Here is a 23,449-nt window from a genome sequence, read left to right on the forward strand (position 1 = left end):
GGGGAAGCAGGAGGCTTGGGACCCACTGCCCTCCCCAGTTCCCTTTCTCCCATCCCACCATCACCACCTCCCACCACTCCCCCTATTAGAAACTCAGAGCAATGGTTCCATTTTTTATTTTTTTATTTTTTTAAGAGAGGGGGTCTCTGTCTCCCAGGCTGGAGTACAATGGTACAATCATAGCTCACTGCAGCCTCTAACTCTTGGGCCCAGGCAATCCTCTTGCCTTGGCCTCCCAAAGTGCAGGGATTACAGGTGTGAGCCACTGTGCCCAGCCAAATGCTTCAAATTTTAAGGAAACACATGCTATCTCTTCCAGCCTGTGTCTCTGTGTCCCAGTAAATCACCTTTTCTCTGCTTTCCCCTACGCCTCCAGCTTAGCAGTCAGCTGTGGACAGATGGAAGGGGAAAAGGGCCAGGAACCTCAGAAGCTGAGGAATGGCCTAGCCCTCCCTCTCTTTAGGCCTCACATAGCTGACAGGTGGGCAGCAGAAACCTCAACCATTGGACATAATAATGATAATAATTACAGCACTACTTTTTACTTCTTCATAGAGTATCAGGGTTTGTAAAGTGCTTTTACACTCATAATTTTATGGGTGGGTACAGCAGCTGAAGGAGTTGAAATTAGACCACAGGCAGAGTAGAAGCTGGGAAAGTATATGATTATGGAAGCACATGCATACCCGTACATGTGTGGCCATGTGCTGTTCTGATCCCAGGAAGTGAAGGCACATTGTTCTCATCCTTATTACCAACCGTTGGGCTCTGGTGAAACCAGGAGCTCTGCCTGCTCCTTGAATTTGTTTCCACTTTCTTCATTTACTGTCAGAGTGAGCCGCCCCCCTTTTCCTACCCTGGCCTCCCCAAGTATGCATGTGCTTTCCAACTCGGGGCGGCTTCTGAGTATTGAAAGAAACCCCAGGGAAATCATCATCATATTCACCTTGAAGAGCCATGAGATTCTCACCAGTAAGGTTGCCTGGGCTCCTCCCAGCCCCACCCGCAGTGCCAGGGTTTTCCCCTCTTCCAGCCTTTTTTTAGCCAAGATTCCCTTTTCTCTGGGTGGGCTGGGAAGGTCAAGACGAAAGCAGGTCATGTTGTTAGCACCTCTCACCACAGGCCATGGGTCAGGAGTTGAGGCTAATGGAGGCATGAGACTGGGTGAGTCTCAGAAGAGGAGCAGCTGGAGAATCTGAAAGCTGATGGGAGGGGAGGGCAGGTGGGACAGTGAGGTTTGTCTCCCATGGGGGAACGGAGATATCGAAGGAACAAAGCAAAAGCAGAAACCTTGGGGTCTGAGTCTCACCTTCCTACAGGCTGTCTCACTGCAGGGTAGGGGAGTCTGCTAGTGGAATCACTCCCTTTTCTTGCCGTGGGAATGGTAGGGGAAGTCAGTACTGCCCAGGGGCCATCCAGATCCCGGTTGGTCTGTTTGTCCACCCTTGACCTAACAGTCTGATGGAGGGTTGAGCAACATGGTGAAGGGGAATGAGGGCAGAGACTCTGGAGCCCAGATGGGAAAGAGGGAAGCGCCAGAGTGAGTCAGGACATTGCCTCGCTCAGCCTTTCCTCCCCACGTCTGTCATCCTGTCTTCCTCTGTTTCCCTCTCCGCCATCTCCTGCTACATCTTCCTTCCACCTTCATGAATGTGTGGGCCTGCTTCACTTAATCTCTTTCTCCATAAGCAGTAAACATCAGGGGGTGGGGCTGGAGAGAAGCTCAGTCAAGCAGTGAGAGAAGGAAGTAGCTTAGTCCCTCCTACTTGAGTAGCATTGCACACTTGATGAAACACTCTCAACTCATTTAATTCTTATAACAATTCTGGCAAAGATAAGTATTTCAATCTCAATTCTACAGACAAATACTTAAAGGTTAGTTACTTTGCCCAAGATCTCACAGCTCATAAGAGGTGGCGCCGTATTAGAAACTCAGGGCTTTGGCTGTGTATTGCCACTGTTTCTCTCAATAGCCCTAACACAACAGTTCATTCCCTCTCATCCTTCCCTTCTTCCAGCTTCTGGCTGGATGGCCACTTAAGGCAATTTGGCCGTAATCACCTCCTCCCAGAATATACAAGGTCCAGACCAATAGAAGAAAGAAGAAAAACAAACCACCTTGGGACAGCGTAGAGCTTGGGCTTGGGTATCCTCGGGAGACCCATCTCTTCTCCAATTGGCCAAGACTTTGGCAACCAGGTTCTTCGCTGGGACCTCCTCCCTACCCCTGAAATGGGAGGGACACATTTCATCAAGTTAAATGGGCTAAAGAAGGTGGTGGCTATTTTTAGATCCTGGTAGAAATGTTTGTTTCTGTGTATCTAAAAAAATTATTTCTGAAAATCTGGAAGATATCACTGGATAGGAGTAGAGGGGACGCTGGAATGAAGAAGGGTCTTGGAAAAGGGGGGCAGGTGACACCAAGGAGAAGGGAAAAGTGTTCATTGTTCAAGAGGATATAGAAAACGGAAACTGAGTCAAGCTGCAGGCCAAGCTCACTAAACACAGGTGTTTTTAAAGGCAGAACACTTTTCTTTTCCCTGTCCCTAGTCCCTTTCCTTGTTATTCATCTCCTAAGGGGAAGAAGAGGGCATAGGGTGAGGGGTAGGGTAACAGCAGGTGGGATGGAAAGTAGACTGAAGGTTGGGGTGGGAGACAGAAAAGAGTTGGAGGGTCGGGTCCTCTTCTTTCATAGAGACCTTCTTAGTTGAGTTGAGGGACCGTGAGGTCGCTTGAAAAACCCCAGGGTTCAAATTCTATGTTTCCTGGGTACCCAGGCTGGAGTGTGGCCCTTTAAGATTCTATCCATAGCTTGCAGCACCCTCCTGCCCCAGGCCTGGGAGAGAAGCTGAGGTCCCACCCTAGATCTTGTCTCTGGGCCTCCAGTGGGTGGAACCTTGAGGCCAAGATTCTAGCCTCTGGCTGTCTGTTTTTAAATTTAGTACATTCCTGAGTCTTGGCTGCCCACCTCAGGGGAGGTGAGTCTGGAGTTCTGGGGCCAGGAGCCTCAGGCCTCTTGGTTTGGGGGAGTTCCTACACCCTCCCCGTAGGTATCCTTGGCAGGTGCAAGCCAGAAAGAACAAGCCGTGGCCCTGCGGAAGTCCTTCCTGCTTTCTAATGTCCATCCAGCCTGAACTGGGCACGGTTTATTTCCTCTCCCTTTTTCCTGGTCTTTGCTATTTAAGGATTCTAAACAGGGGAATGGGTGAAGAAGGAGGTGAAGGAGTTGCTAGGAAGGAGGGGAAGCCGGAGGGACAGTGTGGGGGTAGTGCTGGGGGTGAGGAGCCCAACCAGCTCAGCCAGTGGTGAGGTAGTGGAGCCCAAAAATAGTGGCAGAGGCTAAAATTGGCACCTACAAGAGTGCTGAGTTGGGCTTGAAACCTGCAGCCTGGCCCCACTGCTGAGCCAGGGCAGAGAACTGCTGGATCTAGGTTGGGTCTCCCCTCCCTCCCTTCTTCTCCCATGCCCTTTGGGGCCAGAATCAGGCAGGACCCTGCTAACCCAAGGCTCTGTCCCAGGCCTCTCTGTGCTTCTGGTTTCTCCAGAGAAATGGGAGACCCTGAGAGGCAGAAATGAACTTCATTGTAAGTGATCATAGTTAGACTGGAGGAGGAATTTTCCCGATAGCAGGAAACTCACCCAAAGGCTGGCTCAGGCTGGGGAAAAGGGTCCAGAGAGATGAATGCCCCACCTTACCCTGCTTCTTGTGGAGAGGCTGGTTGGGCCCTAACTTTCTTTGACTAGGGCAGGCTGGTTTCTGGTCTTTCAGTTCCGGCTTAACTTGCAACAGAGAGAACTGGAGTTAGACACATGGAAGGCCTTCGGTAAAAGTGGAGAATCCCAACCTAGTCCCCCAAAGTAGCTGGCAGAGGCGGAGCTAGGAGGAGGGCAGAGTGGGGTCAGGAAGGCCCCAGAAGGGTGGGGCATGTGGGAGAATTCTCTCCTCTCTATTCTTCGACCTCTGGGAGTGAATCCTACCCTTCCCGTGTACTGAAGACCCAGCGTTTAGTTCTCCTTTGATTTCCTCTCCCTCTGGCCACCCGTGTCCCCAATCGTAAAAGGGGTCAGTCTGCTCAGGCCTGCTTTGATGGGACCCCGAAGGCCAGGAAGGAACTGGTCCTGGGTTTTCTAAGAGCTGGGGGCGGATGGAATCCTCCTGCCTGCGGGTCTTTAAAGACTGAGGTAACGCAGTAGGGGAGGGAAAAAGGGAGGGCGAGGGGAGAAGGGAAGAAGGGGAGGGGAGAGGGGAAAGGGCCAACCTGGGTCCGGCGAGGGCTGCGGGGCTGGGTTTTAGGAAAAGAAGAGCTAAGAGGCGGGTCTCTGGGGCTAGAGGGCGCCCCCAGGCGCTGGAGGGGAAATAGGCAGAGGGGCCCCTCAAACCTGTCCTAGGACCCTCGTACCTCTCCGAGCTGCCGCCACACAAACCCTGGCGTCCCGTCCTGCGCGCCGGCACCCCGCCCTCCCTCCGCTCCGCCTCCCCCCTTCCTGAGCTTGGGCGGGGGAGGAGACTCGGGTTTGAGGAACTGGTGCTGGGTGCCGGGCGAGGGGAGTCAGACTTCCTGTCCCTGAGACCAACGCGTGCGGGCCGAACCCCTCCCCCCGCCTTCCCCCCACAATACAGGACGCCGGGGTCCGCGCCGCGTCCTCCCTGGTCCCCCCGTCCGATTATGTCTCGGATCGAATCCCTCACGCGGGCGCGGATCGACCGGAGCAGAGAGCTGGCGAGCAAGGTGGGCTCGGAAACCCCTCTCCTTTCGCCGCGGTCCTCGGGTGCTCCCCGAACCCCGGCACCCGAGGTGTATCTCCTGTCTCCCCGCCTGCTTTCTGGGCGCCAAAATCGGGCGCAGCGGTGGATCAGCGAGCGGCGGGACGGGGTGGGTGGGGACTGCGAGCGAGTGGGTAGGGGTGGGGGGAGCGGCAGACGCGACGGTGCTGGGATCCCGGGAGGGAGCGGAGCGGACCTGGGCTTGGTCGCCTCCAAGCCGGCGGGACCGAGTGCTTTAGGCCGCTCGAAAGAAAGTTGCTCCGGTAAGGGACGGAGCGGGAAGAGGGAGGTGTGTGTCTCGCGGGTGGGGGCGGTGGAAGCTCCGGCACCTCCTCTCCCCCCAGGCCCCACCGGCTTGGGCTTGGCGTGGCGACCCCCCATCACTCCCCAATCGCTGGCTTGGTCGTTCCCCCTTTGTCCCCGCCATCCGGCGGAGGGGACGGGAGGGGGTGGTTTCCTGGCTTCCTCCCACCACCACCACCACCCCTCCAAGACAAAAGTCAGCTCCTCCTCTCCTCGCAAATGGACTTTCCAGCTGTGATTCAGTTCTCCCCTCTGGGTGGGCGGGTGGCTGGGGTCGGGACGGCCGAGGGACGGCTTACTTCCCCCAAGCCATCACCTCTAGGTGAAGGGAGCAGAGGTCTTTGTGTAGCTGGGCTCCTTTCCTCCATCCTGAGCCCTTCTGCCTGGAACATAGGGCCTCCATCCCTATCTGCCCCGCCAGCCTCCTAGCTCCTCCTCCTCCCAACCTGAAACCCTTAGGCTGACACACCTGGCACTGTGCATTGTGTTCCCTGCCCTTCCTCCTCCTCCCCCAGCGCTCTCATTCTCTTATCTGCTCGTCTTGGGGTCCCCTCACCTAGCATTTCATGAGTCTGGGTGTATAATTATCCACACGCCTCCCCCATCATGACCTCTTGGCCACTCCTCTCCAAGTACCCTTTATCCCTGCCTTTGTACCCAGCCCCATTCCCAAGTGCCCTGACCTTTCCACACCCAGACCCCAGGAAATGATGAAGCTGACTTGCAGGTGAATAAGTCAGAGCTGAAAGGAAGGTGGTGCCTGCAGACAGCACCTCCCAGCTCCTTTGGGGCCCCCGCACTGTACCCATTATCAGAAAGGACAGGTCCCAGCCCAGAGCTGGTTTAATCTCTGGCTTCTCTCCGACCTGAGTGCCCTACTACCCTGGTGCCAGCCTATGCTGATCACCAACTTCAGCCAAGGGAGCAGTACCCCTTAGGAGTCCTTAAGGGTGATGGAAAGCCCTCCCCTCCACCTCCCTGGTAGTTCCTAGCCAGGCTACCTGTCTTGATGCTAAACTGGGAGAGACAGAGGTTCCATCCTGGGTTGGGGGTGGAGGGCCAGGGAAAGCAGCTTTAAAAGGACTTTCCTTAGGGGGTTGGGATTAGATTTTGCTATCCGGAAAGCAACTAGGGATTCGAGTAGGGCCTAAGACAAACAGAGGGCTGGGGTGAGGTGGCTGAAGTGTGGTGGAACAGTGGGGTGGCAGACAGGCTCTTCACAGCCTGCGCCAGGCCAGGCCCCAGCTCCAAAAGTCTGTTTATTTTTTCAACCGTTTGAGCTGAGACCCTGGAGTAGAGCCAAGGGGGGCGGGAGAGGTTTTTTGAAACCGCAGAAATTTGGTTCCACCCTAAAAAGGAAAGCCATGGGGGAGCCGGTTGGGGGAAGACCTGGCTAGGGGGTATAGAGAGCAGCTCTGGGGGGGCAGGTAGCTACTGGGATCCCTTTTCCATTATTGTGGGGAGCTGGGACGTCAGACATCTGGGTGTTCATGCTCTGTTTTTGTTTTTGTTTTTGGTGGTGGGGGGACTGGCTCTTCTTTCTACTATGGGGGCTGGCTGTGTGGGGCAGGTAATTTGGGAATCTGGCTGGCAGCAGGGAGTCGGGGGCTGAGTGGGTGGATCTGAGAGGGCAAAGAGGCCACCGGAGAAGGGTGGTTGTCAGTTTGGGCCGGTCGGAAGGGGAGGGCCACCTCCGGAAAACTGTGGTTACGGAAGGGGGAGTTGGTTCTTAGCCAACAAACCCTGGATCCCCTCTCCCCCTCCCCCCAGCACACCAGCTGTCTCCTTTCTTTTTATACTGTGGTGGGAAGTAGAGGGGCACCCGCTGGAAGAGACATTATTTGAAGAAGATGGTCTTCCCTGCTACCTCCTTGGGGGGATGGGTCACAGCTAAGCCCTGACACCTCAGCCCCTCCCCATTCCTTGCCTCATTCCCTGGGAGCTCCTCCTAGGAGGAGGAATGTAAGTTTAACCTGCCCCTTTCTCTGTCCCATCCTCACAGGATCTCTCTGTGTAGCCCCCTCCATGCTTCCTTTTTCTTTTCACTCCATTTCTGTTCTCCCAGGCTGTCTTCAGTCCTCCACCTCCTCTGTTCTCTCTGCTCTACTTCCTACCTCCACAAGCCCCAAACCTCACAGGTCCCCTTTCTCTCTTTAGTCCCCTGTTCTTCCCTTTCTCCTTTCCCAAACCCCAACCATCATATCCCTTAGAACAAAGGGTCCTTTTCTGCCGAGCAGGGACCAGAGGTCCAGGGATGGCTGTGGAGGCTGGGGGTCCCCTTGGAATCTCTGTGGTGGGCAGGTGGAGTGGGGAGTGTGCAGAGCGACTATTTCTTTGTTCTGAGGAATGGAGAGGTGGCCGGCTTTGTGCGCAGGACTAGGAGTGCAGTGGAGAGGAGAGCTGGGGGAGCCCAGGAGGGAGCTGAGAGGGCTGACGGTGTTGGAGGAGAGTGGAAGAATGGGGGGTCCTCCTGGTGGCTGAGGCTTCTGGGGACATAGACAAAAATTCTAGGGGTCGTGGAGGTTAGGGAGAGAGTTGAGGGGGAGGGGAGAAGTGAGGATAGGGGAAGGGAGTCTAAAGCTTAGGGAAGTCACTGAGTGACTTGCAGGAGGTTAGATGGGGCCTAGAGAAGGACCTGCTGAGGCCGACCAGAGGAGTTACGGTGGGGTCTGATCTCAGCCACTCTGGCTGTGGAATTTGACCTTGGAATCAAGGAGGGGACAGATGTGAATGTGTGCATCCCCTGTGTGCATGTTACTGGTGTGCTGGTGTGTCAGTGTGTCTGTCTGCCTGCCTGCCCTCCTATTCTGTACCCAGATGCTCTGGGCTACTGTTTTGAACAGTGGTCAGCAAAGTAGGGGGTTTGTGCTCTCTGGCCACGAGGAAGTAGCTTCATCTTTAGCTTCAGTTTCTGGTTGGAAATATCATCTAGGAGCTGAGTGAGCGGATTGGTCAGGATTTCTGAAGCTGGTAAGAGAAGAGGCTGAGAGGAGCTGGCTGGACCCTTCCGGGTTTGTTTATGTCTCTTTGGGAGAGGGTGGGGGTGGGGTTGCAAGCAGCAGCTGCCCCCCTCCCAACCCAGCCGGCCTGCCTTGTGCCAGGAGGGCAGGGAGTCCTGGCACAGCTATTGTTCACTTGCACAAATGCCTGTCTGTTTGCATCGCTTACCCCCCTCTCTCTTTCTGCTTGTCTCTCTCTCCTGGCCTGACAGGTGTGGCCGGGTAGGGGGCAGGCTGGGTTCCAGGATGCTTGGGTCTCAGGATCCCTAACCTGATTTATTCCTTGTGGCCCTTAGCAATCCTCTTCCGTTTCACCCGTACCCACCCCCATTGCCAGTGTCTCATCTTCATTCACTAAGCAAGCATTTATTAAGTGCCTTTGTGTGTGCAGTGATGTCTTTCTGTGTTGTTTCTGGCTTTGGCATTAGTGTTTCCACTTGGCTGCCTGCCCCTCTGCCTCCTGTCTTCATCTTGTCCCTGGAAGCTCATAAAGGAGCAGGGCCCGGGTGAGACCACCCCAAGCCCTCTTCTCAGTCCCACCCCCAGCAATCCCTCACCTCTTCATTTCCCAGCCCTATAGCTCCTCCTCCAGGACTCAGTGCCCTTCATAGCCAACGGCGCCTCTGCTGTCCAGGGGCTGAGCCACAGGTGATTCGAATCCCGGTGGAATGCTCCACAGGCTCTCCGGTCACTATTACAGAGGGTGTGGACAGAGGTGTCACCATCTTGGGGAAGGGGCTGCTGCCAGGTACAGCTGGAGGAGAGGTGATTCTGAGTACTCTGTGACTCTCCCAGAAGTCTTGATTTGGACATACCTGAGAGAGAAGCAAAGGCAGCTGAGAGAGCTGGGCACAGTGGCTCGCACCTGTAATCCTAGCATTTTGGAAGACCAAGGCAGCTGGATCACATGAGCTCAGGAATTTGAGACAAGCCTGGGCAACATAGTGAGACCTCATCTCTACAAAAACATTAAGTTTTTGAAATCTATTATTAAAAAAAAAAAGTCAGATGAGAGCTTAGGGCTTGCTTGGAGAAGCTCTACCTCACCTGGGTGGATCTGCCTGGCCTTGCTGCCTGCTGGGAGCCCAGGAAGCCAAAATCCTAGCCTTGGCATTGCCTTCCCCTCCATGTACGTCACTGTTTCCTCATCCCTTATTCTGGGAGACAAAGTGGAGAGAAGAGGGGAGACTGTGTTTGCCTTTGAGCTTTTCAGTAGAGATCCACAATGCCCTCTGCCATTGCTCCAATCTTTCTTTCTTTTTTCTTTTCTTTTTTTTTTTTTTGAGACAGAGTCTCGCTCTGTCACCCAGGCTGGAGTGCAGTGGCATGATCTTGGCTCACTGCAACCTCCACCTCCTGCGTTCAAGCAATTCTCCTGCCTCAGCCTCCTGAGTAGTTGGGATTACAGGTGCCCACCACCATACCCGGCCAATTTTTGTATTTTTAGTAGAGATGGGGTTTTGCCATGTTGGCCAGGCTGGTCTCAAACGCCTGATCTCAAGTGATCTGCCCGCCTCGGCCTCTCAAAGTGTTAGGATTACAGGCGTGAGCCACTGCTCTCGGCCTGGCCCTGTCTTTCTTTCCCAAAAGTGACTGAGATCTGGGATGACAGTGGAAGGAAGTTTGGGGTTGGTCTTCTGACTTCCAGAGGAAACCCTCAGGGTCTAAACTCAAAGGAAATAGGAGAGAATGGCTTAGAGCCCTTCAGGAGGAGGGAGAAAAGAGAAACAAGAAGAGACAGAAGGTTCTAAAGCTCTGATAAGGAAGGAAGAGGGTTTCCAGAATAGGGGCCAGGGTGCTACTGAGACCCCATGTCTTGGTGTCCATACATCCTTCCTTGCTTCTTTGCTTCCTTCCTTTTCTTTCATTTTGAGACATGTATTGGGTGCCTATTGTATACCAGGTATTGTGCTAAGGGCTTTCATATTCTTTATTTATCCTTGATGTAGCAGTAGTGTGGATGAAGGTGTGTAGCAAGAACTTCCCATGGGATTTGTGAGAAAGAGACAGAATGACTCTAGGGCTGAGCGTGGTGGCTCACACCTATAATTGTAGCACTTTGGGGAGGCCGGGGCAGGAGGATCACTTGATCCTAGGAGTTCGAGACCAGCCTGGGCAACATAGCAAGACCCTGTCTCTACAAAAAAAATTTAAAAATTAGGTGAGCATCATGATGCATGCCTGTGGTCCCAGCTATTTGGAGGGCTGAGGTGGAAGGATCACTTGAGCCCGGGAGGTCAAGGCTGCGGTAAGCCATGATCATGCCAATGTACTCCAGTCCAGGCAACAGAGTGAGACCCTGTCTCAAAAAAAAAAAAGAAAAAAAAAAGTCTCTAGATGCTGGAGAGCAAAGGACTGAACCAAGCAGGAAGGGCCTCTGAGCACTGGGGTGGGTGTTATGGATTGTGGAGTAATGGGCCCTTTTTCTTGGTGCATAGGTTGGGTCTTGGAGGTAAAGGGCTGTCCTACTTGGGCATGGGTAAATGGGAGACCAATGTGATTATCTTAAGAATACCTGGAAAACAGTAGGACAAAGAACCAAACAAGCCCACTCACTCCACCTCTGGAGCAGGCACCCCTGGTAAGCAGGCCCTATGTCCTTCCATCCTCAGAAGCCTGAGACCTGGGGCGGGCACAGGCAACCTCCGGGACAATAGCACTAGGCAGTGCCAGGGTCGCTTGCTGCTGGGCAGTGCCCGTGCTAGGATGTGCTGCTGCTGTGGCTGCTGCCCGCTGCTGGCCCACCTAGAGCAGGGGTCACTTCGAGAGAGGGTGAGTGTTGGGAGGTGGAGGAGGCAGGGCCCAGAGTACCAGGGCTGTCTGTGGAGCATTGATGCCAGAGAGAGGAAGGGCCACTAGAGACCCTGTTCTCTGGCTGCCCCAGTCTTCTCCCTCCCTTTGCCACTCCATCTGAGCTGGTCAGACAGATGAATGTTTGTGGATGCCACAGGAGGAGGGTGGAGGGCAAAGGACAGAGGTCAGGTGTGGAAGAGAGTACTCGTAGCAGCACTGGGGCAGAGCTGCAGCACTGCCCATTCTGGAGTGACCCTGGTCCAGCCATGTTGTTTTTTTTAATAGTATTTTCAGCTTGCTTGCTTTTATTTATGTGTATATATATATATATATATATATATATATTTTTTTTTTTTTTATAGAGATGGGTCTCGCTGTGTTGCTCAGGTTGTTCTCAAACTCCTGGCCTCAAGCGATCCTCCCACCTCAGCCCCCCAAAGTGCTGGGATTACAGGTGTGAGCCACCTCACCGGCCTCTTGCTTTTAATTCAAATGTAATACATGCTCAAACTTTTGGTTTGTGTTATATAGAAGGCTGGGAGGGCAGGAGAGGAGGAGAAAAGGGAGAGTATATGGCAGTGGGAAGAGATTTTTGGACTTGGTGTTTGAGGTCCTGTGAGGTTATTATTCAAAGGTGAATTTGAACTTTTTTTTTTTTTTTTTTTTTTTGAGACATAGTCTCACTCTGTGGCCCAGGCTGGAGTGCAGTGGCCCAATCTCAACCCACCACAACCTCCAACCTCCCCGGTTCAAGCAGTTCTCCTGCCTCAGCCTCCCAAGTAGCTGGGATTACAGGTGCCTGCCACTACGCCCAGCTAATTTTTTGTATTTTTAGTAGAGATGGGGTTTCACCATGTTGGTCAGGCTGGTCTCGAACTCATGACCTCAGGTGATCCACCCGCCTCGACCTCCCAAAGTGCTGGGATTGCAGGTGTGAGCCACTGCACCCAGCCTGAATTTGAACTTCTAAAGAGGTATAATTTGGTGCAAGATAGGTGGAGGTTAGACCAAAGGGAGCATTTTCTAGTGGTCCGGGTATGTAGGTGCCAGAATAGAAAAAAGGAGGCCAGAACATTTTAGAGGTTTGAGTTCGAGGCTAGAGGCAGCTCAGCTTCCTGAATAAGCCTAGGTAGAGGAGCAGTTGGCCTGCGTGAGGAGGAGGGGAGGAGAGGCTGTGGGCGGGAGAGGAGAACAGTGGCGGAGAAGCAAGGCTGAGAAAGGGAAGGCAGAGCGGGAGGAGCCTAGGAGGGAGACCCTGAGAAGAGAAGGGAGGACAGAGAGAGCAGGAGACAGGAGGAGGATGCGAACAATGGATGATTGGGGATGGGGAGGATGCATGAGGGGAGAAGGGATTGACCCCAAGACCTCTGGGCTCTGGACATCATCAGGCAAACCTGGAGCTTGGGAAGAGAGGCAGGAAAGAGAAGGATCTTGGGCCCAGGCACTGCAGCCCCATGCCCTCTGTCCCTGCACTGTTGACTCAGCCCCTCCACACTTCCCCTTTCTTTCTACCATTTTCTGCCCCAAGCACCAGGCCCGTGCATCTCTTCCCCTCCTCCACCTCTCAGCTGCTGGCGTGGCCTCGTGGCCTCGGCTGAGGCAGTACTGGTCTCCTAGAGTCCGGGCTGAGTGCTTCCCGCTGAGCTGTAATCCTCTGTCCCCAGTCCAGGTCCTCTGACTTGGGGCTTCTACCCTCAGCCATCTGGATCCTGATTTTTGATTTCTGAGAGCCTGGGAAACCTTGGAGGGAGTGGTCTTCTCAGCTTCTAGTCCTGCTCCAAGAGCGGAGGGAAAATCCAGAGATCAGAGTCACAACTAAGGAAGGTCCTAGAATAGTGAGAAGAGTGATATCCCCCTCTTCTCACCTTCTCAGGCTTTTTGGGAATCACAGGGGCTTGAAGAGGGACAGATTGGAGGTCAGGGAGAATGACTTGACTTGCAGAGGCAGGGGCACTGGGGGAAATGGGAGACAGCAGAGATGGAAAATGCGGCTCAGAGGCTCCGAGGAAGGTGTGCGCCATCTCTGCGGAGATCAACACTGAAGGATGGAGGGTAGATGTCAGAAAGGACTTCCTAGGATGGGAGAGACCAGTTGGGTAAGGAGCAATAGAGGAAACTCTCCTAGGTTTTAACTCTGGAAAGTAGTATGAGAGGGATAAAAGTTAGACTGCAGGAGAGATTTTCCGCTGGAAGCAACCAAGATGGCTGGCTGAGCTTCCTTACTTAAAGATCCCAGAGTGGAAGAGTGACCCAAAGGCAGCTAGCTGCCTTTGCCTCAAGGTTAGTAGGGGACATGCTGCCTCCCAGACAGGCCCTGTGTGCCGTGGCTGAGGGTTGGTGAAAACAGTTAGAGGTCTGGGATCCTGACCCCTGGGTTGGGGGTGGCAGGGGAGGCATTCTGCCCCCTTCAGCCAATCTAATAAGGGGATCTCCTGCCCCCCCCACTGTGACTGCCACAGAGACAGCAGATCCAACACTGGTTGTCATGGTTATAAGAGGAGCTAACTCCCATAGATTGGAAAGCGCTGGTGAGCTGGCACCCTCCGCTTCGCCTGCTCTCCCCTCCTCTCTGCGCATCTTCCCCCTAGCACAGAGAAGAGAGTACAGCAGCTCGGGGGCGAGCAGAGCTAGGGCTGGGAAGGTGGAGTGAGGACGCAGAGACCTAGAGCCAGGGAGATGAGTGGCAACAGGAGGCAGCCCAGCCGTAGGGGCCAGGTAGGTCAGGGACCCAGAACCCATCCGGGCTGGCTGCCCCAGAGCCTGGCCTGGTCACTCCCGGACAGCTGCCTCTGACACCCAGTTGCAGGCTCTGCTTTAGGAACTGGTGTCTTTCCAGCATCCTCAGGCTGGCATTTTTTCCTTGCCTCTGCCCCCAGCCTGTCTCTCTGGACTCCAGGCACCCTGGCATTTTCCAGCCTCACTTCCTCTCCCTCTCATCCCTTCCACAGACCCGGGAAAAGGAGAAGATGAAGGAAGCCAAGGATGCCCGCTATACCAATGGGCACCTCTTCACCACCATTTCAGTTTCAGGCATGACCATGTGCTATGCCTGTAACAAGAGCATCACAGCCAAGGAAGCCCTCATCTGCCCAAGTAAGTTGTTTGGACCCTGAGAGTCACCCAGACTCGGTGCCCACTGACCCTGATCTTTTCATCTGTTTTTTCTGCCTGGATCCATGAGGGTCACTCTTCTCTCTGATCCCCAGCTGGGCCCAAATGCCAGGGCCAGTTGCTTGATCCCTTGCTCCCTGTCCTCACTCTGAGGGGTGGTGGCTGTTGGAATATGGCATAAGCCGGACTATCTGGGAATGTGGGGGAGGGGAGGCTGTGCTGGCTCCTCTTGCAGCTGTCATCCACCAGGCACCCCCCTTGCTCCCCGAACAGCTGCTAAGGGTTAGGGGAACTGATTGGAGAAGGAGCAGGAATGTTGTATGTGTGGAGGGGGTGGGGTGGGGGGTGACAGAGGAACTGGGTGGAAAGCTGCCAGCCTTGCAGCTGGCTCTGCCTGTCTTCCTGGGCAGAGCTGGGCATTCAGGACTTCACAGTCCCCTTGCCCCTTTCTTTCTATTGACTATGGGTGGAGCCTGAAATCTCTGCTGTTTCAAGCAGAAGATGTGATTAGGACCCTTCATCTCAAATTTCTAGTGAGAAAGACGGAATGTAGCAGGGATGTGTGTGTTGAGGGGCAGGGGTTAGAATTCCTGCCCTTCATCCACGTCTGAGTGTAGCCCTGTCTTTAGGGAGTATAAGCCAGGAATTCTTTCCTTCCCCAGTATACAGAGGGCTCCTGCTGCCCCCTCTCCCTCAATTCCTCCTGAAGTTATGGCAGAGATGCCTCTGATTAGAGCAGGATTGAAGGTATTGTGACCTGCTACTGAATAGCGGACAAAAGCTCTAGCCTGTAAATCCCTATGAAACTTGGGGAAGGAACCCCCAGAAAGGACCAGTGATGGGCAACCCGCTCGGGTCCCCTTCTACGCTGTGGGAGCTTTGTCATTTTGCTCTTCACAATAAAGCTTGCTACCGCTCAAAAAAAAAAAAAAAAAGAAAGAAAAGAAAATCAGTGAAGCCTCCCTACTTTCCTCACTGTTCAATTTAGAGTTGTGAGGATGAGGAGGGAACCCCAATCTAGATCCCTATAGAGACCTGACAAAATTCCCAATCCGGAAGCTTGTTGCCAGGGGAACAGGGGAGGCGGGCAGCACTATTTTGAGAGCAGGTGGAAAGCGGAGGTTCGATCCAGAGACACTGAGTGTTGGGGGTAGGAGAAGGGAGCTCCAGGGGGGTGGGGGCAGCTGCAACCCCCACTTCTGTCTGCCCCCTCTGCTCCACCCTGTTTGCCTTGTATTTGTGGAAGTGAGCGTGGTGCTGGGTATTGTCTGAAAGAGTTAGCAGAGTTTCCGGTGTTGTTGGATGGGGGAGGGGAAGCTGGAGAGGGCCGGGAGCTGAGGGCATGTCTGGGAAGGGCACGGCCAGGGTCCCAGTGCCTAGGCTCAGTGAATCCTCCTTTCTTCTTCTCTCCTACCCCATGGCAAGGTGGGGTGGAGGATGGCGGAGAAGCAGATGGAGTGTGGGAGCTGTGGATTTGCCTGAGTTGGGGGAACAGGACTCCCTGGGCCTGGAAGGGAGAAGGCCAGGCTTGGTAGGGAGTTGCCTGTCCCTTCTTTACCACTGGAGCCATCAGCCTTGGAGCTGCTGAGGCCCAGCCAGAGTCCAGGGCATGTGGTGCGAGGGAAGGAGCACGGCCTTTGGATTCAGGCCCACCGGAGTGTAAACCCCACCTCTCTCACTGACCGTGTGACCTCTGATGGACGATTTAGCCACTCCAGGACAGGTTCCTCATACATGAAATGAGGATAACTGAACCTCCCTCCACGGGTGGTTAGGATTAAGTAAATGTGGAACATTTACTATTATAAAAGCTCAGGGAATGTAAATTTCCCCCCTGCCCCTAGCCCCCATTCTGGCTGCCTCTGTGCCATCTTCTGTTCTGTGGGAGTCCTCTCTTCCATCTGCCATTCGCAACCACCTTCGTGCTTCTTGAGCTCATCTCTGGCAGCCAGTGACCCCTGTTCCCCTCTGGTCCGCCCTTCAGGCCACCTTGGGGTCAGGATTGCCCATCCCACTTGATTGTTTAATTTCATTCAGCACCTATACCCCCCTCACTTCATTTCCTGCTTGAAGGAAGAGGGAGGTGGGAGGAGAGGGACTGGGGTGTGGTAATGGCCCAGAAGTCGGGGAAGGGGGGAGAGTCCCCGAGGACTGTGTGGCCAGGAGGAGATGGGTGTCTGCATGTGGGTGTGTCCCCTCCTGTACCACCCGGCCCTCCCTTCACCCTCTCTACCCCACCCTCCCAGCCTGCAATGTGACTATCCACAACCGCTGTAAAGACACCCTCGCCAACTGTACCAAGGTCAAGCAGAAGGTGAGACGGCAGGGAGGGCAGAGGGCTGGGGGAGAGGGTAGTGAGTATGTGGTACCCTCATGCCTTTTCCATTCATTCCCTACCCTGTGTTTCTCACCACCCACCTCCTCACCAAGGGGCAGCCCAGACCCTCAACCCCAGGCCTCGGGCCCCAAGTAGGCCAGGCCTGTTGCTGCAGACATGTCCCCGCAGCACTGGGCTCAATCACCCTGATCCCCTTAACCATAGTGCCAGCTTTCTCCTAAGGGGGCCAGCCACCTAGCTCCTGTCCCATGCCTCTGGGGGTGATCCTTGGGTGACAGCCATTCTTGGTATCTCTCTCCTGCTCTCTGTCTCACAGCAACAGAAAGCGGCCCTGCTGAAGAACAACACCGCCTTGCAGTCCGTTTCTCTTCGAAGTAAGAGTGAGTAGTTGGGGAGTGGAGGAGGTCCCCTAAGACCCTGGACCCCAGGCTGCTCAACCCATGGGCTCTGCTGCCCCACTAAGGTTGTTCCCAGGCATAGCACCTTCCTCTTCTCGATTGGAAGCAGATAGTGGGGGCCTAAGGGAGGGTTCAGACTCTTGGACTTAGAGGCAGGAGGGGAGAGTCCGAATGGGGATGAGGGCTGGGGATGGGTGGTCGCCTGAGCCTGGCCACAGCCTGCATTTTTATCAGTTATTTACACTGCATTTCGGGAGTGTTGGTAGCAGCTGTCAGGTGTCAATTCAGACAGCTTTGGTGTAACAGAAAGAGCATGGCCCTTAGGTATAAAGAGCAGAGCCTCAGTCCCTGCCTAGCCATTACCCAAGTCACCCTGGACAAGTCTTTTTGTCTTTCTGAGCTCCTGTTTGTTTATAGGCTTATGTCAGGGAGGAGATAAGTAAGAAAAAGCTCTTTGTGAACATTAGAGTATGGCACAAATGTAAGGTGGCATTCTCATTATCATCTTCTTGACTAGAGGGGCTGAGGTGGAGTGAGAGGATGCCTCATTCCTCATTGAGGAGCCTGGGAGGCCTCAATCCTGGGAAGCACCAGAGTCTGATGTTTGCCTGCTGGGCATCTCTCCCCCACAGCAACCATCCGGGAGCGGCCAAGCTCGGCCATCTACCCCTCCGACAGCTTCCGGCAGTCCCTCCTGGGCTCCCGCCGTGGCCGCTCCTCCTTGTCTTTAGCCAAGAGTGTTTCTACCACCAACATTGCTGGGTGAGCCTCTGTTTGGGGAAAGGGGCAGCCAGAGAGTGTGGCAGTGGAGGCCAAGGGGGTGCTGAGAGGTCCCTTTCCATCCCTGAGTTCAGAACTGTAGACAGACAAATAAGGAGAACTTAGGGGGACCGCCTCTTGGATCCTGGCTTTGGTTCCCTACCTGGGAAGGGATCTTTTGCCCGACTGGGGGTGATGCAGACAGCCTCCACTTTCTTCAGACATTTCAATGATGAGTCTCCCCTGGGGCTGCGCCGGATCCTCTCACAGTCCACAGACTCCCTCAACGTGCGGAACCGAACCCTATCCGTGGAATCCCTCATTGACGAAGGTGAGCAGGCCTGGGCCAGGGGAGCCCTGAGGAACATGAAGAGGGGCTGGGGGATGAGAGGCTGGTGGGAGTAGCCTGGAAGGACAAGAAGGGAAGGGATCTAGAGAAGGGCCAGGGACCCAGGGAAGGGAACTCAAGACCTCTGAGTTGCTTGCCCTGCAAATGTCCAGCAGAGGTAATCTACAATGAGCTGATGAGTGACTTTGAGATGGATGAGAAGGACTTTGCAGCTGACTCTTGGAGCCTTGCTGTGGACAGCAGCTTCCTGCAGCAGCATAAAAAGGAGGTGATGAAGCAGCAAGATGTCATCTATGGTAAGCCAAGACCACCCTAGTCTTCCTCTTCCTTCACCAGGTCCTGTTTATCTACTTCCTTCTTTCTTTTTCTTTTTTTTTTTTTTTTTTTGAGATGGAGTCTCACTCTCTCAACCAGGCTGAAGTACAGTGGCATGATCTCGGCTCACTGCAGCCTCCACCTCCCAGGTTCAAGTGATTCTCATTACAGGCGCCTGCCACCATGCTGGCTAAGTTTTGCATTTTTAGTAGAGACGGGGTTTCACCATGTTAGCCAGGCTGGTTTCAAACTCCTGACCTCAGGTGATCTGCCCGCCTCAGCCTCCCAAAGTGCTGGGATTACAGGCGTGAGCCACCATACCCGGCTGTGTCCTTCTTTCTACCAGCCCCTACCTCTCAAAACCCTTTCCCTCTTGGCCTACAAGACCCTGCCTGGTATCCCACAGGTTGCCCACTAGGTCCCCACCTCTTGATGCTGTTGGTCTCCAACACCCTCTGTTTATCCCTTCTTTATCTCTGTCTTCAGTCTTTACTCTGTGCTTGTTCCATGCTTAACACCGTGCTGGAGACTGTGGGGAGCCTCGACATGTAGAAGACATATGGTTCTTACCCTAAAATAGCTCACAGCTTGAGATGATAAGGTGTAAAGATAAAAAATGGAACTGGGCGTGGTGGCTCATGCCTATAATCTCAGCGATTTGGCAGGCTGAGGTGGGAGGATCACTTGACGCCAGGATTTTGAGACCAACCTAGGCAACAAAGCAAGACCTCTGTCTCTAAAAAAAAAAAAAAATATATATATATATATATATGTATATATATATATATATACACATATATTTTTGAAGCGGAGTCTTGCTCTGTCGCCCATGCTGGAGTGCACTGGCGCTATCTCGGCTCACTGCAACCTCCGCCTCCCAGGTTCAAGCAATTCTCCTGCCTCAGCCTCCCAAGTAGCTGGGATTACAGGCGCCTACAACTACACCCGGCTAATTTTTGCATTTTTAGTAGAGACGGGGTTTCATCATGTTGGCCAAGCTGGTCTCGAACACCTGACCTCAGGTGATGCACCCGCCTCGGCCTCCCAAAGTGCTGGGATTATAAGCATGAGCCACCGCGCCCAGCCGTCTTTAAAAAATATTTTAAAAAACTAGTCAGGTGTGGTGGCATGTGCCTATAGTCCCAGCTACTTGGGAGGCTGAGACAGGAGGATCGCTTGAGCCCAGAGGTTCGAGGCTGCAGTGAGTTATCATTGTGCCACTACACTCCAGCCTGGGCACCAGAGTAAGACCTCATTTCTGGAAAAAAATAATAATAATAAAATTTTTGAAAGATAAAAATGAGGGCCGGGTGTGGTGGCTCATGCCTGTAATCCCAGCACTTTGGGAGGCCGAGGTGGGGAGATCACGAGGTCAGGATTTCGAGACCAGCCTGACCAATATGAAGAAACCCCATCTCTACTAAAAATACAAAAATTAGCCGGGCCTGGTGGCGCGTGCCTGTAATCCCAGCTACTCAGGAGGCTGAGGCAGGACAACTGCTTGAACCTAGGAGGCGGAGGTTGCAGTGAGCCGAGATCGCGCCATTGCACTCCAGCCTGGGCAATACAGCGAGACTCTGTCTCAAAAAAAAAAAAAAAAAAAGATAAAAATGATTAGAAAAGTATCTAAGATCATAATAATGCAGAATATTAACCTGGAAGGGACCTTGAAAACCTCACGTGAACTGTGAGGTCCTTATCCTAGGGCCCCACGAGTTTTAGCCAAGCCAGGGTAGAGGCCAAATGTCCCATTGTCCCCCACAGAGCTAATCCAGACAGAGCTGCACCATGTGAGGACACTGAAGATCATGACCCGCCTCTTCCGCACGGGGATGCTGGAAGAGCTACACTTGGAGCCGGGAGTGGTCCAGGGCCTGTTCCCCTGCGTGGACGAGCTCAGTGACATCCATACACGCTTCCTCAGCCAGCTATTAGAACGCCGACGCCAGGCCCTGTGCCCTGGCAGCACCCGGAACTTTGTCATCCATCGCTTGGGTGATCTGCTTATCAGCCAGGTGGGAAAAGGCAGGACCCCTGGGTGACATTCATGGAAGGAGGTGTGACTGGGTTGGGCATTTCTTGGGTCCAAATTCTAGGGGTTGGAGGGAAGCCAGGGAGAGCTGGAGAAACAGGAAGCCAGCCTGTTTGGCAGGAGGCCAGAGGTGTGTCTAGTGGGTAAAGTGTGGCTTTGGGGGAATGCTGACCTAACGTTACTCGACCAACTTCTAGTTCTCAGGTCCTAGTGCGGAGCAGATGTGTAAGACCTACTCGGAGTTCTGCAGCCGCCACACCAAGGCCTTAAAGCTCTATAAGGAGCTGTATGCCCGAGACAAACGCTTCCAGCAATTCATCCGGGTGAGCGGACCTCTCCAGATCCCATGCTCATGGCCTAAACCCACCCTCCCCAACTCATGGGGGTAGTGCCTGTGAGCTGCACCCACATGGAGGTCAGGCATTCGCCACCCATGCGGACCATCCATACACAGATCCTGTCAGCAGTAACCCCTCAGAATGCTAGAGCACGTTGCGGTAGTTTCCCAAGTACTTTTTGCTCCTTCAGTTGGTCCTCACAACAAACCTGTGGCGTTGTTATCCCCATTTTCCAGATATGTCACCTAGGCAAGCATGAGGTAAATGGCCACGCCAGGGCCAGCACCAGAGCTCAGGCCCCAGGCCTTTCTGTTGCCCTCCCCTCTGGCCCTGAGCCCTGCCTCCTCCCTTGTAGAAAGTGACCCGCCCCGCCGTGCTCAAGCGGCACGGGGTACAGGAGTGCATCCTGCTGGTGACTCAGCGCATCACCAAGTACCCGTTACTCATCAGCCGCATCCTGCAGCATTCCCACGGTGAGTAGGCAGGCCCAGGAGAGGGCCACTGGGAGACGGCCACCTGGGGTGAGGAAAGGCTCGGTATGACCACAGGAAGGGTGGGGTCGGGTGTGAAACCCTGGGCAGCCTCTAAATGTGGAATCAAGACACGATGGGAACTGGGGTGTGAGTGAAACTGAGCCGTTCCCCATGCCAACCCCCGGTGCCAGGGATCGAGGAGGAGCGCCAGGACCTGACCACAGCACTGGGGCTAGTGAAGGAGCTGCTGTCCAATGTGGACGAGGGTATTTATCAGCTGGAGAAAGGGGCCCGTCTGCAGGAGATCTACAACCGCATGGACCCTCGGGCCCAAACCCCAGTGCCTGGCAAGGGCCCCTTTGGCCGAGAGGAACTTCTGAGGCGCAAACTCATCCACGATGGCTGCCTGCTCTGGAAGACAGCGACGGGGCGCTTCAAAGGTCAGACCTGCTCGGCAGACTAGGCAGGAATTCAAAGTCAGATGGAGAGTGGGAGATGCCTGCAGGTCTTAGAATCAACCTCTCTTGGCCGGTTGCAGTGGCTCACGCCTGTAATCCCAGCACTTTGGGAGGCCGAGGCGGGCGGATCACGAGGTCAGGAGATTGAGACCATCCTGGCTAACACGGTGAAACCCCATCTCTACTGAAAATACAAAAAATTCGCCGGGAGTGGTGGTGGGCGCCTGTAGTCCCAGCTACTCAGGAGGCTGAGGCAGGAGAATGGCGTGAACCCAGGAGGTGGAGCTTGCAGTGAGCCCAGATTGCACCACTGCACTCTAGCCTGGGTGACACAGCAAGACTCCATCTTAAAAAAAAAAAAAAAAAAGAATCAACCTCCCTTTATGCAGCCCATACAACAGTGAGACTCAGTGGGAGAGAAAAATAGGATCTCTGTGGCAGAAAAGCCTGAATTCTGCAGTTAACTTTATGGACCATACAGGGTCTTCTCTATCAGTATTTTATAATTTCTTTGGTCCTTGCATGCCCAGAGAGCTACTAGTTTTACTGAGGAAGACAAAGAAGCTCTCAGACTGGAGGACAGGATCAGTTGATTCCCCCAGCTGGAATCCCAGCTACCAGGGATGGGAGTAAGCAAGAGCTTTGGGGAGCGCAGCCAGAGGAGGCCCAGAGGAGGGGACTGAGCCGGTGAAGGACAGGCAGGGAGGAGAAGAGACAGCAGGGCAGAGGGAGCAGATCAGGGGCCAGGGCACACTTTCCCAGGCTCTCTTTCCAGAATTTGTCTGCACTGGCAAAGTCTTTCTCACCTAAATCAAAGCAAGAGAATAGCAGGCCTTGGCTTTGGGGATGAGATGTGAGGGACAATAGGAAACTGTGATACCTCAGGCCAAAGCCTGCCTGAGCCTCTGTACCTGTGTCATGAAATCCCTGCTCCCTGGGTTTGGATATTGTCAGTCTTCACCAGCCTCTTTCCTTTATCCCTTTCTCTCCTTCCCATCCCTCCCACGCAGCAGCTAAGAATATAAACCATGGGGGATTAAAAATAGCAAGGCTGGAGAGTGTTATTTCTGAAGCATTTAGCAAAAGCCCTCCCCTTCTGTGTGCCCACAGTTTAGTAAAATCCCCAAGGGCAAAGGAGGAGTGTATGTTTTCTCTTTTTTTTTTTTTTTTTTTAGAAACAGGGTCTCGCTTTGCTGCTCAGGCTGGGGTGCAGTGGTGCAGTCATAGCTCACTGTAACTCAAACTCCTGGGCTCAAGTGATTCTTCTGCCTTAGACTCCTGAGTAACTGGGACTACAGACCTGCACCACCACACCCAGCACATTTTTAAATTTTTTGTAGAGATAAGATCTTGCTGTGTTGCCTAGGCTAGTCTTGCTCAAACTCCTGGCCTCAAGTGATTCTCCTGCCTCAGCCTCCCAAAGTGCTGGGATTGTAAATGTGAGCCACTATGCCTCGCCCTCTGTGTTTTCTTGATTGTGACATCCAAGTTTTATGGAATTGATCTTTGTTTCCTCCCTCAGTCTTGGAGTGCTGACCCCATAGGATCTGAGAGCTTGGAGTGTGAAGCAGAGAAGGAAATTGAAGCAGGGGCCTGCTGGGGTTGAAGGAGATGGGTGGGTGAGGGATGGTCTTTCAGTCCTCTGCGAGAGGAAGGAAACTTTCTCCCTCCCTACCAAGCTCAAAATTAGAAGTGGGAATATGCCAGGACAGGGAGAATTTAGGTCAGATAGCCGTAAAGGTCTTCCTTAGTTAGATATTAGAAATGGAATTTAAAGGCTAAAAAATGTGGTCCAGGCTGGGCACGGTGGCTCATCCCTATAATCTCAGCACTTTGGGAGGCTGAATCAGGCAGGCAGATCGCCTGAGGTCCGGAATTCGAGACCAGCCTGGCCAAGATGGTGAAACCCCATCTCTACTAAAAATACAAAAATTAGCCGGGCGTGGCAGCATTCGCCTGTAGTCACAGCTACTTGGGAGGCTGAGGCATGAGAATCGCTTGAACTCAGGAGGCAGAGG

At 53.7% G+C, this 23,449-nt stretch overlaps 1 protein-coding gene and 1 long non-coding RNA gene across 22 annotated transcripts in view; one reads left to right on the forward strand and one right to left on the reverse strand.

Moving 5' to 3' along the window:
• Positions 1–23,449, forward strand: part of ARHGEF2 (Rho/Rac guanine nucleotide exchange factor 2) — a 62,137-nt gene that overhangs the window by 26,973 nt on the left and 11,715 nt on the right. For 5 of the 21 annotated variants that reach the window (XM_063694169.1, XM_055361751.2, XM_031010807.3 and 2 more), the window contains 10 exons: positions 13,809–13,953; positions 16,218–16,285; positions 16,626–16,689; positions 17,340–17,469; positions 17,688–17,797; positions 17,968–18,111; positions 19,895–20,145; positions 20,360–20,485; positions 20,856–20,973; positions 21,165–21,413. In XM_063694169.1, coding sequence (XP_063550239.1) covers positions 13,809–13,953; positions 16,218–16,285; positions 16,626–16,689; positions 17,340–17,469; positions 17,688–17,797; positions 17,968–18,111; positions 19,895–20,145; positions 20,360–20,485; positions 20,856–20,973; positions 21,165–21,413 — 1,405 coding nt within the window. Of the gene's footprint in view, positions 1–3,772; positions 4,183–4,493; positions 4,731–4,932; positions 5,029–12,622; positions 13,141–13,193; positions 13,576–13,808; positions 13,954–16,217; positions 16,286–16,625; positions 16,690–17,339; positions 17,470–17,687; positions 17,798–17,967; positions 18,112–19,894; positions 20,146–20,359; positions 20,486–20,855; positions 20,974–21,164; positions 21,414–23,449 lie in introns of those variants that run through there. The other 16 variants (XM_031010803.3, XM_031010813.3, XM_063694199.1 and 13 more) reach the window with 13 other exon arrangements.
• LOC109026329 (uncharacterized) lies at positions 106–4,456 on the reverse strand. Its single transcript, XR_010129381.1, has 3 exons — positions 4,401–4,456; positions 1,310–3,775; positions 106–1,202 (listed from the first exon to the last, which is right to left on the reverse strand). It is a non-coding gene; the product is annotated as an uncharacterized lncRNA (long non-coding RNA).

The sequence above is a fragment of the Gorilla gorilla genome, chromosome 1 (assembly GCF_029281585.2).
Source record: "Gorilla gorilla gorilla isolate KB3781 chromosome 1, NHGRI_mGorGor1-v2.1_pri, whole genome shotgun sequence".
Classification (NCBI taxonomy): domain Eukaryota; kingdom Metazoa; phylum Chordata; class Mammalia; order Primates; family Hominidae; genus Gorilla; species Gorilla gorilla.